This window comes from Necator americanus, chromosome II, assembly GCF_031761385.1.
Source record: "Necator americanus strain Aroian chromosome II, whole genome shotgun sequence".
Classification (NCBI taxonomy): Eukaryota; Metazoa; Nematoda; class Chromadorea; order Rhabditida; family Ancylostomatidae; genus Necator; species Necator americanus.
In genome coordinates, this window is record NC_087372.1 from 31,446,493 (window position 1) to 31,464,085 (window position 17,593).

The window sequence follows — 17,593 nt, forward strand, 5'->3', positions numbered from 1 at the left end:
CTCTGAAAGGGAGCCATAAATTGTGGAAAAAAATTGGAAATGGGTCAGCGAAATAGAAGAGACATCACGTCAAAGTGCACGTTAATAGACATGAAGATTTTCGGGCCCCATTCCCTGTTAGAACAAGTTTGAACACGACTGATTCTGTCAGTTCGCTGTCCGAAGTTCTGATGCGCTCCAGTTACAATTTTATAGCTCGCCCGTAACAGTCACGCTTCAACAATTGTCATAAAATTGAAGTTTTTTAATTTATATTATTTTGTTTTGTTCTATATTTCATCGATATTTTGTTTTATTCTCAAGAAAATGTCATTCTGAAAATCTTGAAGACAAGCCATACTTTTCTCAAGATGTAAGATAGTTGTTGGTCATTCCCATGTTTACCTGTGCCGTGCCATACATTTTGCAGCGGGCAGTCAAATGGTCGAGTGTTCAGTGAAAGGCACAATCCTTTGCAATTACACTGTGGTGCGACTGTTTGTAATTGAAAGGGTGTTCTCCTATTAATCTACCCCCAACTGTAGCCGCAGCAACGTGCCATTGTAGAGTCAATAAGACATTATGTTGAGCCATTTACCTAAGCAAAAAAGGATGATGGATAATTATATCATTTGTAATAAGTTAAAATTTCAAAAGGGCGTCATTGGGCAGCTGACCTCTTAGCTCCAATGCCGCTGTAGGGAATCAATGGGAAAATGGTAAGCAGGGCAGTAACCAAGAGTTGCCTTACATTTTATAATCATAGGCATAATCGTTGTATACGAATGCTATGTTTGTAGTACATTTCTGTGATTATAGCGCATACCCGGAAGATATCCAGACGCCGTATCGTACTTTTGGGCATCTTGCTGTTAAGGCCGCGTGCACCCAGAGGATGTGGTCAGTACAAACCTTGTGTGCTGACTACATCCTCTGGATGTCCAATGGTGCCATGACTATGCCACGCCACCGCCTTGTTTGTATAAACAACTGGATGAACTGTGTTCTGTGTTCCTGTTAAACCTAGTGAGTGCCGGAGATTGACCATCTTTTCGAGCCATCGCCATCTACATTGCCAGGCGGCGCGGTCGCGGCGCGTTTCTGTCTCGCCCAGCCGAAAGTGGCGCATTTGTTGTGTAATGATGACGCCACCTCGACCGTACAAGCGCTGTTACCACAGGGATAATAAGGAAATGGCCATTTTGTTTGAGTTGAATGGCGGCGGTAACAATTTCCCGCGCAGTCCTCTGTTATCTTTCTGTATGACGGCGGCAGAAGTTCAGGTGCTTTTTATACTGATAAAGGTAAGCGTTTTTGTGGTTTCATATTTCTGAACTACTGACAATGGATCAGGAGTGCTTCAAGAAGAGCTAGACCAACGGTACGCACGTAATGACAAATGACACGCACTTCTACAGTGCCTTCAAAGCGGTGTTCCCTCCAGTCGGGCGGCTAAGGTGTTGTGTCTCTACGATATCAAAGAGTATTTCAATGGAAACACAAGAAACTACTAAAAGTAAGTTCATTTCCGGCATCAGATTTCCACATTGTTTCTCTGAGGTGTTATGGTTTTTTTTCGCACCAACAAGACATATGTGATGTGCAAGCGGACTGCTGCTGTCAAAATGCACCTTTACCCTAATCAGGTCACGCAGAATCCTGGCACAATATGTTGAAGCATACTATCTTGCGCTGCAAGTAAAACAGTATGATAGATACCGTGATTCACGAGTTGTTGAAACATTTACGTGACCGCGATTTCCAGCTCATATACGCGGTGTAAGCGTCTTCGGCAGTAAAGGAATTCGGCTGATTTCGCGAACTTCACTCAGTGCGTGGTTCCGACATGCCTTTGCGACAAAAGAGAATCATAAAAAGCCACAAAGACGCCCTGATGAAATGCAAAGGCGCACCATTATCCTTTCGTGCAGCGTGGTCATATGGAGATCGAATCTAAAATTGGTCTAGACCGCAATAGTGAAGGAGCATAGAACTTTTGGAAAGTAATCTCTAGATGTCGAAGTGGAGTGTATATGAAGTGACTCTCAACGATACGCCTTGTGACTGTAGCAAAGAATTGAGCTGCAGCCAACCAAACCATATTTGCTTACGTTGGCATTAACTCAAGATTGACTCGTACTGCGAACGCAGTGGCGTTCGCGCATATCAGACACAAAGCATTTGTCCTGACGGATATCAGTCAGCAGTGTCATGCGTTTGCGCTTACGCAGTGAACAGAACAGAGAAGAACATTCACAATACAATATGTCCTACAAACGGATCGCAGACTCCTCCAGACATGCCTTATCTATAGTAACAAAAACCAAGATGCAAATGATGACTTTGAGTTGCTTTGGGTAAGTTGCTCTAATGATACAGTTTGTGAAGCTTGGGCGCATATTGTCTACTGTTATGGGATGAGTAACCAGTGTTCCACTTGTGAAAGTGGTCACTGGTGGCTTGAAAAAATCTGGTGCATGTGGTGGCGCTATGGATCTACTTGATTTAATGCACTATTAATGTTCAACATAGTTCTGGTTCCTTGCTTTCACGTCTTGTTATATGCATTCGTTTTAGTGAACAAGTTAATCGTTTTTCATCCCTTTGTTTGTGTATGATATAATAGTATGTCCATGCACATATTCTTTACTTCCACTCTCTTTACACTCCCTTAGGGAGCTGTTGTTTTCCTTCAATGTAACTCTCTATCGTTTGTATTTGCTGTGATACTTCGTTACGGAGTAACCTATACTATATAGTCAGCTTGCCAGTGTAATTTGTTATAATCCACAACTGGTTGCCATTCGCACAGCGGTTTCAGCAGGAGCGCCGCTTGTCGAGGTAGTTCCAGAGAGTAGTTCACATGCCGGCATTCGAGCACCGCTCAGGCTCCCTTCTGTTTCACCCGCTTGAGGATTCTCCTCGTGCTGTATTACGTGTATTTATTCTATTGAGATGAAAATTCTGATTGATACGGTGTTGTAACATGTCCGTCTATTGAAGACCGATTATCACGATTTTGATCACGCAGAAAGCACAGCAAAAGCGTAGTTTCGAAAATAGAATGGGATACAGCGGAATTCCCTTCATCTTTTGTCGTCGTAAAAAAAACGGAAGGCGTTTTTTTTATTTACAACGCACCACATCTAAGTGCGAGCGGTCAAAGATCAATGACTGCTTCTCATCAGATCACTCAAGTGAGGCAAATGAATAACTTGCTGGGGACCGAAAAGTGTACGTAGAAGCGCGCATTCTAACTTATCTCGGAACCATAGCGATTTTAACGCCGTTTTTCATGGATTCACGATTTCACGGAGAGATGAGCGGATTCACGCTGGGTTCCATAATCTAACACAGAAATTCTACGCTTTTCTGTGAGTTCCGCACTACGTCAAAGTTGCGATATCCTGCCTTCCCCCTCCTAAGTGGCGCGAGCCCAAACACAGAGTGCATTCCATAGTGGCGGGATGTTGCACAGAAACACGTGCCAGGTGCATAGAAAGATCAAGAAAATTGGTACACGTTTCCCCCAGGAAGGCGTATACCATACCGATCCGATTGACATGTAATACGGCATTGACCAGTGCCACTTTTCGCTTTCGCTCGCCTTTCTACGATGCGTATATATACGTCGTAAGCGCTACGATAGTCAAATGGCCATGACGTATAGGTATATAATTCATAAGCGCTAAAGGGGTTAAGAGAGCGGCCTATCGTTTTTGATGATCGGCGGCAAAACCAAAAGCACTAAACGCTACTAGGGCCTCACTCCCTTTGTGAAAACGCTCTCTGGTTTAATTTTCTCTTGGCACACGGAGGATTACTGCTACGATGCAATACACAATATTTGTCCACTTTGTTTCGGAGTTCTCATGCCATTCCTACATTCATAGGAGAAATTTAGACATTATTCTAATTTTTTCCAAGCTCTCTCGCAATTTAATGACAAACAGACATTCAGTTTTTAAAGAAAATTCTATTTCTCAGCAACTAGTTGAAATAAGTACCCATTCTCTTTTCTTTGGTATAATCATATTTCTATGTAATTTTTCTCAACTTTCTTAGCACAGCTAATTAACATTCTCAGATTTCTATGTAATTTTTCTCAACTTTTAATTTTCCAGTTTTAGTGTACTTCATGGAAAAAAAAATTTCTAGTTTTCTGAGAATGTTAATTAGCTGTGCTAAGAAAGTTGAGAAAAATTACATAGAAATATGATTATACCAAAGAAAAGAGAATGGGTACTTATTTCAACTAGTTGCTTGTCATCCTTAGGCAAGAACGAAGTTGTAGACTCATAGAAAAAAAAAACAACCTATGGAATTTCTACATATAACCCGTTACTACCCCAACTAATGGAGCACGTTCTCATGGTCTGTTTTTTTCTTTAATAGCAACAAATTAAGAAAAAAACAACTATCTCTGCCAGCTATTCTGGTCACTTCACCACTTTTCAACAAAAACTCGATTATCCTCTTTTGGAACACCAAAAGTTTAACGTTGGTCCCCAGTTCTGAGAGCATTACCCGTGATACTAATCTCTTAAAGGAGGGGTAAGAGGTGCTGATCATCAATAAAAAAAGACAAAAAAAAAGAAGACAAAGATAAAGATGAGACAGAAAGAAGTGGAAGTCCAAGCTTTAGATCTAAAATTTGGAGCAGAGATGGATAATTTACAAACCCATTACTGCTTCATTTACGTACCCATTTGTACTCAGACTTGTCGAAAAAAAATTAGCAGATTAATGTAACACAAGTAATGAAATTAGTAGAAGCATTGCGTAGAAATAATGCAGTTAAATTAAATTAGATTAAATTGGAAATTGGAATTAGAGGATAGGTCCTATTTCTTCTGAGAAATCGGAATCGGTAAAAAGAAACTGATCTCTTTACACATATTTTCGCTTCTGCATGGGCTAGACTTCAATAGGCACAAAAGAAAAATCACGAATGATGGCGTGATACATTGGTGAATGAACAACAAAGTATGTATAAATCGATATTACAGACTATACATCTTAGTGTTTCTAAAATTTATGTCCAGATCTAAGGAAAATCGCTAAAAAGTTCGAGCAAAGAAATTAAAAAAAGATAATTTTGACGTCATGCATCTTAATACTTTTTTTCAAGAGATCCCATGAAACAATGGATGCAACATGGTCACCATTCTTCAGTTCCAAAAAGGAATATCCGAGAAAATATGCAATACGAATAATAATAACCGAGAATCCCGAAAATACTGTGGTGGTACATGTAATGCCATCAGCATATCTGCTGTACAAGCTACAGACAATCGCTAATTCTAATGTAATCTATTTTTGTATCCAGTTAATCAGTCCGCTTGGGATGCGCCATCAAGTCTGCTTCAGTTCAGAATCGTTTGAGGTTTACGAACGTGTGACTGGCCTATAAAATGACTTGCGGTGGCTAGCCGATGTGTCAGGTCAGTGTTTTTCTCCTCCCAGACAAGTCTGGTAGCAATTTATCGACTCAGGAGAAAAGAAAGAATTGGTTGGAACGACGGCGGTTTTGAACCTTCGACCAATCGTACAGGCCAGCAGAACCTCTAACCGAATGCGCTACACCCGCTCCGCCAATCATGCTATATAATAACGCGCTTAGTCCGTGCGTGTGTATGTGTGTGTGTATGTGTGTGTGTGTGTGTGTGTGTATGTGTGTATGTGTTTGTCTGTGTGTCACGAAAATACTCCATAATGATGCAAAACTCTACAGCGATGAGGTGCCGAACCATCGCCATGCACGTGAAAGGCGAGCACTCTACCTTTTCACCATTGTCTAAAAACATGTAGTTATGTATGTTGACTTTGATAAGGCAAGTTAGTTTCTCTCATATGTTAGTGAGAGTAAATAAACTTTTATGTGAATGTATACTCCCAAATTTGCAAACTACCATGCTATAGAATAACGGAATGGAATGGGAGCCCCAACGCAGTAGAATGGGTTTCTATGGTCCCTTCGCATATCTATCTCCCAGCATGTCTCCTGATGCTGCTAATATCCTTTCCTCAAAAAGAGGAGAAGCACGTGCGAACGGCTGATCAAATACAACACACAGTAGCCAGCAGTTTACGCGATCTGACGTAGAACGTCATTTTTGTCACTACGACAGTGATATTCACGTCATTTCATGTTAGCACATCATTCTTTGCTAACAGTGGAGAACGGAGGAGACTCATACTTCGAATGATGTCTCCAAATTGTGGAGGTTCGAGAGAAACATTGATGTAAAATTAAGCTGGATTGCTCTCTAAATATAGAACTGAGCGTTCAATTAAAAACCATAAAAAATTTTTCATCTACGCTTAAATTTTCGGGTAAAAAAATGGATAAAGCTTTGATAAAAAAGCAATTCTAATTTCAAACATGTCGTTACTGTTATTTCTTATTGAATGGTGAAGGCAAGGTATGGATAAGTTCGCATATAATAAACCAGCCTGAAGTCCGGCTAAAGCCGGACTTCAGACTGGTTTATTATATGCGAAGAAATCAGTTTGAGCGTTTTTGTTGCAAAGAATTACTTTCGTGCTGATTTTATTTACTGTTATCCTGGTTTAAATGCATACTCATATTAAAACCCATATTCAAGGATGACAATTGTGCCAAACTTAGTTATTTCATCATTTCTAGTACGAAAACATGAAAAATTTAAAGTACCTCTGTTATGCACGCATTATTGTTGGGTAGGCCACTATCATGAATAACAAATTCGATGCAACAATAGAATACTATAGAATGAGCGATTGACTGTAGCTTGTACAGCATTAATGTTGATGACATTACATTTCCCACCACGAATACATCTGGGAAAGTTCGACAGCAGGGCATTGATCATCGTTGATGACATACATACTGTTCATATTCTATCTTCCAAACATTCTAACGCACAAAAAAAAAATGCCAACCCCATGTTGTTATTTGAGACACGTTACTGTTTCATTAAAATTGTGATAAAATCTTAATTCTGATAGATGTTTGCGCTATTCCACATAAGGACTTTTTTCACGCACATTAAAAACGTATGGAACGTCTTCTTTACTAAAAACGTCCTGTACGTTTAAAATATGAGTTCTAAAAGCATTCATTAAGCCAGAGCTTTCGAAAAAAAGTAAACTAAAATAGATGAGAGAAAGCCTCGAGAAAGTGGGAAGCAAAAAGTTCAAGTGGGAGAAAAAACAGAATAGGGAAAACAGATTGACATATCTGCTGCATTTCTCTGCAGCGTTACACAGCAACGGGCAATAAATTATGTATGCATATGCAGTGGCGGACAAAAGTTCAGCTTTTTTTTTCTTGAGCTGTTTCTGTTTTTACCTTATTTTTTGACTAGATCTAGTACATAGAATAGAAAATGATGTAAGAGGTGCAATTCTGACAAGAAAAGGTGGGAATTACAAGAAAAAATTCTAATTTCAGATTTATTGGAAATTATAAAACACGGACGACCGAAAAGTTTAGCAATTCTTCAATTCTTGCCATATTTGCATTTGTCTATTTTTTTTGTCTTCACTTCTTGCTCTTTTATCACATTCTACACATTTTAGACAAATTAATTTGATCAACACAAAGACATGGGTAAAAAGTTGCTCCAAATGTTCAAGAACTATTTATCTGTATCATTTCTTCGGATGCAACGTAGAAAAAACTCACTGCCCTTTACAATGTTCATCCAAGCGCTGTTTTGCTAGAATTTGCCAAAGTTTCTAGAAGCAGGAAGTAATTGTGAAGATTCCTAGATTTCCGTCGCTGGCCAACGAAAACTACAGTAAGAATTGATGTCAAGATTTCCAGAGTAGTTGGAAACCATCCACATTGAACCAGTCAGTGTTCAAAAAGAAAACAAAAACAAACCTAAAACTTAGCAACAACAAACTTAAGTTAACAGGAATTGAAGATTACTAAACTTTTTTCGTGATATTTTCAACCAATCTGAAATTGCTATTTTCTATCCTGAAATTTTTGCTTTTTTAACGGAGCTGCATGTCTTACGTCAATTCCTACTACGTGTGCTAGATGCTTAGCCGAAGGGACGTGAAAGGTTGCGGCGCAAAGCTCAAAGAGAAAAAATTGCTAAAGTTTTGTTTGCCACTGGCTACGTTGGTATGTGTTATTCTTCAATGCGTCGGTGACAAAGTTCCAGTCGATCGCGTTTTACAGCCATTTAAAAGGAGCAGATTCGTATCGAAATTGGCAGACAAAGCTATCCAATTGCACAAGTTGATTTTTCAATTATCCGTCTACTAATCCTATATCCCATTCTGGAAAAAAACTAGCGGAAGCCGTGGAAAATTTGCTTTTGAGGAGGTATGGATAAGTTCTAAAAAGCTCATATATACGCAGGTTTTGTTGATGCGCAAGCAAATAAAGCTGTAGGGTACGATACTCTCGGACTTTCCCTCAAGATTATTCGGCAGTTATTTTGTACAAGTGATAACTAGACAAACTCCAGTTTTCCAAAAGACATTAAGATGGGAAAATATCTGACATTAAAAGTCATAAATGTCAGGATCCCAAACAATCAAATGAGCGGTGATCTTAAAGTTCATCCTTTTCTTCATGTCAAATGATAGAAACGAACAGCAAATGTGGTAAAAACGGCAGCAAAAAAATGAAAGCACGAGAAAAATTAATTGGTTGGAAATAAATGAGTGGAAAATGAATGGAAAAAATAAAAAATAAAAAATGAAATAAAAGGAATGAATAAAAGTGATTATGGAAAGAAAACTATGAATTAGGAGCTCCATCAATACCTTTCTTAGAGTTGAATTGTATCAGCCCTGTTCTTTCTTTTCGACTGTGACTGAACAAGGCGTATATATTTCTCTGGAACAGTGAAAAGAGGCAGGAAAGCAAAGCGTTAGTCTGTGAAATTAGTCCTCTATTTCATAGAAACTATAAACTTTGATCACAATTTTTTTTACGAAGTAAAAATCCGTATGTATATTATGTGGATGAAGGAAGGATGGCTAATCAATGGGGTCTCTCAGCTGTTTTGTCAAGATGAGCCGTGCCGATGTCCTTGTTTTCAGCTTCTCATAATTTCAGCGTTCTTACACACTATATGTGATTGACACGTGAAGGACTGAATCGCCTAATTGAACGCATGAGGTCTGCTTTAATTGCATCCCTAATTAAAGCAATTTTTCCTCGTTGTTTCACTTTTTTCTTTCACTTCTCATCTATTAAAATTCAACAGAAAGCAAAAGGAAAATTTTGCAAATTTTGTGATCTATGCTAACAAGTTTTTCTTTTCGAGAAATATTTTGAGACCAAAATTCCTTCAAAAAATCACGATATGTTCGGGTGGTGATGGCTTACAAAAGCAAGCGCTGAACTTCAGACCTCTACTGTCCACAAGGGACCGGATTGAAGCGGGCGATCGATCGGAAGCTGCTAGAAGGAAGAGAGGAAAGTGTTGTGTTCCATGAAGATGACACCAGGTCGCACACATCTATAACGACGCATCAGAAGCTCCATGAGCTTGGATGGATGGTTCCAGCGCATCCCTCGAATAGTCCAGACCTGCCTCCAAGCGACTACCACCTTTTCAAGCATTTTCAGCAACAAAATTTTCTTGATGGCACAAAACTGTGCCATCAAGAGAGGCTTGTGAAAATGAGCTGCTCAAGTGTTTTGCCAATGAGTATGAGGATTTCTTCAATTGCGAAATTATGAAATTGCCATCAAAATGGGAAAAAAACGTTATCGAACAAAATAGCGCATATTTAATCTAAATCGGTTAGCCCTAACTATGTTGATTTCACCTTTAAAATAAAGCTAAAAACTCAGAACATTTTACATCCCTCAATTTGTGAAGCTAGGTTAATCTGTTTTAACTTCGAAAACTACGGGTCCTGAGGAAAGTAATTGAGAAAGACGTGAGGGAGGAAATAGATAAATAATGTTTGTTGCACTAAAACAAACTCGCTAAAAATTTATAGCAAGCAGTTCGTTGTTGGTAGCAGTTTTGCAGGTTGAGAGTTCACTAAAAATGAGTTATTGTGTAAAAGAAAAAAATATGCGGGGAAAATGCTTATCGTCGTATTGAGGCTTCTCATATTGAAAAATAAAATGGGGCGGGTGTGGCGCAGTCGGTTAGAGGACCGTTGTAGCCACATGGTCGAGGGTTCGAATCCGCCCCAGTGCTCACTAAGCCCTTCACCCCCTACCCCTCCCCCCGGGGTCGATAAATTGGTACCAGACTTGTCTGGGAGGATAAAAACACTGACTTGATCATCGGCTGGCCCCCTGCAAGTCATTGCATAGGCCAACACGCGTTCCAAAACCTCAACGATTACGAATTCCGGTAAAAAGCGTTGGCGCATCCCAAGTGGATTGATACGCTAGTGACTTTATCCTTTTTATATTGAAAAATACGACCAAAAGAAAAGAAATAGAAATTAGTAGAATATTAGATTACACTTCGAAAGAGAATACCACACGGTCAAAGATTTGAGAGCTCCTTAGTACCGGCAAAGCTGAGGTCGATAACTTGGTGCAAGACTTGTCTGAGATGATAAAAACATCAAACAGGCCTAATCATCACCTGGGCTCCAAAAGTCATTGTGTGGGCCAACGCACATTCCAAAACCCCAACGATTACGAATTCCAGTAAAACGCGTTGGAGCATCCCAAGTGGAGGGATACGCCAGTGAATTTATCCTTTAATATTCTTGTGTTGCATTTACACACGCCGTTACGAAGGATGCATTTGCCATGTGACAGGAGGTCACATAAATTTGATTGCCGCAAATGATCGAGCAGGGGAAAGAATGAACAGACGTTTAGATTAAAAAAAATGTTATTTTAACGAGAGCTTTTACTAGAGGATTCCTTTACGGTTTAACTCCAATTAATTATGAGGGTAAAACTATGGAACTAAAAAGGAGCAGAATGAACTTTTTGTCGTGAACTTCAACACAGAACGAGCTAATTCATCAAGACATGTAATGTAGAAAAAATGAAATGAAATTTTAACATGTAATGTCACCGTCACAAAGGATTTTCTAAACCGCAACTATGTCCTGTTTCTAGAAATTCGGGAAGAAAACTTCGGAAGCAGCGTAAAAAATTGGAAGGGAACGGAGTGAATGATGATGCACTGTGCCCGGTCTGCTTGTAAAAACATGCGAAAAAAAAGCGATGCAATCGCTTCGCTGCCGCGAGGCCGTCGACACTGCGAATATTAGCAACAATTGAAAGAATCATAGGGTACTTAGAGATTGTATCGAGAGAATGTTTTGGCGTGTGAACGAAAACAAAGTCTTCAAATATTATTTGCAATTGAGAAGAGCGACGCTGACAAGGAAGAGTTCTTTTTTTTCAAAAAAAAAACTACCAGTATTTTTGGAGCAACAAGAAAAAAAAAGTGAGCGATTTCTCAGTAAAAGTGATTTACAGAACCAATTTTACTTAACTCTACAAATTAATAAACATCGAAAAAACATTGTAGCAGTACGGATTGGACAAAAGAACTCAGGGAACTGAAAGAGAATTCAAAAAAAAATCAAGGATAAAATGTTGTGACAAAGAAAAAGACCTGTCCATACATTTTGTGTGAAAAAAAAAACCTGGCCGTAATATCAAGACACATTCAAGTTTGTAGTACATTTAATTTTAAACACTATTTAATATTTTATTACACTGTTAATTGGCACGTTTCTATTTATTTTCACATATATTTATATTTTTATATTAATTTTATTCCTTTATTATATACTATTTATTATTTGACTATTTATTAATTTATTTGAATAGACGAATTTATAAAAAAAATAACCCGACGTAATGAGTAATGTCATTGTTAAAGTCTCAGTTCAAACCCACAAGATTAGGGATGGTAAAAAACTCAAAAATCAAAATATCCCAGAAATTCAAATTAGTTAGAATGTGGAAGTATCCGAGGTCTACGCACTTATATCAAAGGTACTTCCAAAAGTAAAAAATTCTCGAAAAAATTGAAAAAAAAACAAATAATTTCATGGCTGAAAAATATTATTAGTGAGTATGAACAACAAATGACCTTAAATTTGAAGAGTGCGGGTTTTCCTCGCCTTTTTCCTCAACAACCCTAGCACGGAATGATATGAATTAACATAAACAATTAATATAAAATGACGAGAACGTTATCATCGCATATGTTGCAATCACAAAGGAAAAAATACCATTCTAACAAAAACCATGCAATCAATTCGATAATGGAACAGATTCGATCGATCGAATGAATAAATGGCGCCGACGCCAACACGCAGAATACATACGTTCACAGTTCAATCATCGGATCAAGCATCAGCATAAATGCGAAAGCGACGGCAACGGAAAGCAACGAACTGCATTGCTGATAAGAACATTAAATAGTTGCGTGGTGTAAAGAATGCAAAAAAAAAATGAAAAAAAGAAATGACAAATGTTTTTGGTTCCACCACTTCTGCAAATCTTGGCTAGAGTGTTGCCTGAACGATGAGAAACGTTCCGAAAGACCTGCAACAAGAAAAAGCGAAGTTTTCCAATTATCTAAAATTTCACTAAGATCTAATAATGAAAATACGCCTCATGTAGAATAATATGAATGAGATGGACATAGCACAATGGTAAAAAGTCACAGCTTTGTTTTCGCGGTCGACGGTTCGAAACTATTCGAGGTCAACCGCGATTTTAATTAATTCTATGCGAGTCCACAAATTGGTATCGGATTTGTTTGAGAGGAGTATTGGCTTGATGTATCCACTGGTCACCACAAAGTCATTTTATATGCGTTCATAAACATCCGCGTTTTCGGAGGAAACCAGAAACGTTGGCGCATCCAAGAAAAAAAATTGATCAATGCCAAGCACTCAACGACAGTTATTTATTGTCAGTGTTAGAAATGTTAGTACAGGGATGTGAAGTGCAAAGAGCGATAAAATGTGGCGATCCACTGGTTACTTGGGACCATTTAAATCAAATCCACAATCCGAAACAAATGGGGAGAGGGGGATGAGTAGAGAAATAGTGTTGCTATGTCGAAAACACAAAATCAGTATAAATTTTCTGTATTTTTTCTCCTAACTTCTCTCGAAAAAAAAAACCAGCGAGCGGTAAATCTTTTTTCCCTTGTGACCTCTAACGGATAATAAATATGGCAATAAAAGCGATAAGGATCGTGGATGAGGACCATCCATATCCAAGAAAATATTCTGAGAAAAAAATTGCGGCTAAAGTACATGAGGACGGTAAAATGCATTTGCTGGTTTCGCCATGCGAAAAAGTCGTAATCGATGAAACGGTGCAAATAAATGCATGTTCGCGCGTTCTGGTTTGAGAAAGTGCAAATGCATGTGTAATGTTTTCTGAAATTTCTGGCATACAAATCCTCTTGGAATAGCAGATATGTGAGAAACGATGCTAAGGAGTGAAGATAATGAAGAGAAATAAGAAACGAAAAGTATTTTGATCGTAGTTTTCTTTAAAAAAAGAAAACGAAACTAATAATTCCTGCACGTTTCTTCTTCCAATCATTTTTATTTTCTTTCTGATTTATGCCCTTTTTCACTAATCATTGAGGCACTAATGGTACACCTCACAGAGGGCCTATGAAATAAAAAGTGGTATTTAGCTTCAATTTTCTCTTATTTCGACATCTTACACCCGTTTTGAGAACTATTTTCTAATACAAAAAGGATCAATATAATTATTGACATTTTTCTCGCATAATTTAGTTCTTTTTACATGGGAAACATTTTTAGTTGAACCTTAAATATTAATATCAGAAGTCAATAATTTCCATTTCTTTCAACATGCAGAAAAAATAAGTTTATTTACTTATTTATTTATTTACTACTCAATTTCGTGCCAGAAAGATGTGGCAAGGATAAACACAAATGAATACAGAAAATACAGAGTAAAAAAGCAGCAAAAAGAATAGAATAAGCAGGGGTTATTCCAGTGAACGATTCCGGCACAATGATGATTTAGTAGTCAAACGCATCCGTAGCTCGCGAACTTTTAAGCTCTAGTAATGCCTAAAATTATCGTAGTTATAATTTATACTACAACCACGCAAATTTTAGACATTATCGGAGCTTTTGCTCTCGAAAGGGGGTTGGTGAATTAAAGAATAAGCGCCAAAAAAATGCCAAAAACGCCAAAAAGAATCAGCAATATAGTAGAGTCAACAGCAATAACACTCTCATTAGCACACAACCGTAGAAGTTTATAATTTTTGAAAGAGAAAAAAAACATATTTAGATGTCATCTTTGGAAAAAAGAAACACTATTTTCGACACTTCGGTCCCAGAACCACGTGAATATGTGTGCGATGAACACCGCTATGCAAACAATATGCAGTCAATACGTTCGAGCTCTTACGGATGCAGCGCGCCCCGTCGACCTTGCACGTGCGCAGTGATTTTTAAAAATGTCTCTTTGAATACAAGAATGTATTTTTCAATATTTTTCAAGTTTGGAACTCTCGCTTGTCCCAGGTGTATATATCGATGTCGATTACGTGTTCCATTTTAACACTTAGATTTAAGAACCCAGGTTTTTTCCTTGGGTCTAACGAATTGCGTCTTTTTTTTCGGAACATACAGACTTAAAGTGATAAGAAATATTTTGAAAGTGGAAAAAAATTAAAGAAGGGTTTGGAACACGTATCATACGTACCCAAAGAATTCAACCAACAGTTTTGAGATGCAAAATCGTAAGCAAAAAGAATCCCGTAATCTACTCATCCATAAAATAAATATAAATATATAAAAATAATAATAATACTACCAGCTAATTGAATGAATCTTCCGAAAATAGAAAGATCTGAGCAAAAGTTCCGCCGAAAAATCAATAGGTTGATGTAAAGTGCACCTTCGATCACATTCCATCTGTCCAATCACCTTTGACGCTCGCTTCCCGCTTTTTTCGGATGATCTATCGTTTCAAGGCGGAGGAATTTTTTTCATAGATTACAACAAACCTAGGATCCAGGTGGTCGGTGAATTGATGGCAGTTTTTTGTCGGTCATATGCTGAACAGGAAGGAGACCTGCACTAGTACCATATGTGTTTATTTTGAATAGAAATATTGCATTAATTTTCGGTGGTACTTTAGTTTTTTTTCAACAAAACACGGAGCTATTCTTCTCACAAAGGTTTTCTGTTTTTGCTTTTACGTCTGTATTTTGTTACTTCTTAAATTTTTACTTGCGGGTATCTTAATTTTTAAATTACGGTTACAAAGTCCTACTAAGTTTCCCTGAACCTCGTTCTGTATCTGCTAATATACTTCCTTCCGGAAGTGATATTAGAATTCAAAAAAAAAATCTTCTTCACTTCACCATTCATAGAAATTGCTGAAAAAACTTGAAACCCCCGTATGTGCTTATGTTGATCCAATCAACCGCTGCGCGCACTGGAAGCCACTGGAAGCAACAAGTTGTCTTTGGGCAACAGTGTTCTGCTAAGAAACTTTGATGTATTCAAAGACAGAGGGTAAAATGTCAAGCATTGAAATCACTGAACAAAGACGTCGCAAAACAGTGCGATACGGTTCCGCTCAACAACATAAGTCTCCCTGCGCGTGCTTAATGAATTATTCTCGCCAAAGAAAACTATCCAGTGGAATCAATCCAATCAATTGAAGATCAGAAGAGTGCAACATTTTGAATCACTCGAAACGCCTACTTTTTCGAGGAAAGTTCGTTCGCTCCAAATCAAACTATGAAACAAGGATACAATCATTGGGAATTTGAGTTCTTCGACGCTACAAAGAGTTTTTCTCATAAAAACATGCGCTAGTAAATATTGTTCCAACAAGAAATTCAGACCCCTCAGATTTCTTCTTGAATTTGATTTTTTAGAATGAGCATCGAATAAAGGAAATGATTGTGTTTACAAATTCTCGTCTTACGGTTTTATGATAAAAGAAACGGGAACTGGCACAGGTGGCGATCCATTGTGACTGTATAGAATGTGCTGTGTTCTGATTTAAATACATTTAAATTTTCAATACCTAATATAATTTTACATTACTCTTGTCTAAGGCAACTACATATGTATAACCGTTCTTGTTAAAGGGAGCATACTAAAAAAACTAGTGATGTTGGGATCTCTTCACGAAAAGATAGGATTTGCGGAGAAGATCATGTATATAAGCGCCCCTCATCACACTCAGATCCCCTCAATTTTCTTTGGAAACGGCGGGAGAAGCGGACTTCTGATAAGGATTTTTTTACGAGGCACCCTACAACGCTCCGCATCTGCGAGCGAGCGGATAATAAGCTTCCGATGCTTCCCAGCGGCCCATTCAAGGTAAACCAATGGATAGGCTGCTGAGAGAATCGGCGCGCAAAAAAATGCCCTTTGGTACTCGTGCAGAAGTATGTTTCCTACGCCGTCTTTCGTGAAAAGTTCCGGTGGGAGGGAGGGATGGGGGAATTGAATGGGAATACACTCGCTGGTCGCAATCTACACACTGAAGCCTATCTTTTCCTGGAGGGAACCCAACATTGTCAAGTTCGTGGTATGCTCCCTTTAACTCATTGTATAGGACGTGTGCGCGTTTATAAGAGCCTGCACTTCTGAAATACGAAGCATCCCTGACCTGAGAAATCAATAGGTTCTCAAAATTCTTGCAAGCCTGAAGTTCCCATGGCAAAGTGATGTAGGTATAGAACATCCATAAAAACCTCAGGACTTGTACTGTTCGATTTAAAGGTCACCCACAGACGCGAAGTATCCAGAAGATGTACCGAGTTTGTATACGACACGACGAGTTGTGGCTCTATCAAAGGATGGAAAATAAGCTGCATGACGTTACCGGATCCGCTGCGCCAAGTTACGAATGTTCGGCTACAGTCGCACATACCTAAGGTTCATGAAAACGTAAGTAGCTCGTTCATAGATTTGTGCAACCCAAACAATTAGGAATCAAACCAGTGGTTTTATCCACCCAAATAAGTGTCTAACGCTAACATATCGAAACCAAAAGAATGAAAGTCCTGGTCCTGGAGCGGTTTCGAACCATCGAAGGTATACGGTCGCATACGGTCGCATCCGAACCTCCTATCGGTGCATTTCCTCTTCTTTCACATCAAAACCTTTTCCAAGCTTTCTTTTGCATGAGAAAAGATCTGGTGACGATGTTTTTTCTATACATGATATGCAAAAAGTAAAATGTGAATTTGTGGTCGAGTGTCCTAGTTGAATTCCTAATTTTGCCGCTGAAATGTGCAACTAACGTATGACGGACGTGGATAGTTTTTCTTTCTATAGTTCTATCGTTCCTCTCTGTAACTTTATCTCACCAAGGTGCTGGAATTAAATCTTGTCTTTAACCTCATTTGCAAACTCAAAATTCACCATTATAAAATGTAGAGTAAGTGCCCAGTACATTAGAAACATATCATCTACGATGATTTACCGAAATATAAGTGATAGAGAAAGTATGAGAATTCCTGGAAAAAATTCGTAAACTTACAACTATCGCCAACAGCAACAAGGCAATAACTCCAATACAAAATGGTCAAGATAAGATTTCTTTTCCATCAGAAGTTTTGTTGACATTTCACCAGATATCTAACATCTTGATTGCAGGGAAGTGCTGACATTCTGCACTGCTCGACAT

At 38.4% G+C, this 17,593-nt stretch overlaps 1 protein-coding gene across 1 annotated transcript; it reads right to left on the reverse strand.

Annotated features, from left to right (window-relative positions):
- Positions 1-13,947: 13,947 nt before the first annotated feature.
- RB195_020071 (uncharacterized protein) lies at positions 13,948-17,593 on the reverse strand (the record flags this gene model as incomplete). The annotated part of the gene is made up of 4 exons (XM_064188210.1): positions 13,948-13,998; positions 16,656-16,834; positions 17,447-17,475; positions 17,538-17,593. The coding sequence occupies 4 exons, from the start codon at positions 17,591-17,593 to the stop codon at positions 13,948-13,950; spliced, it is 315 nt and encodes a 104-aa protein (XP_064044091.1).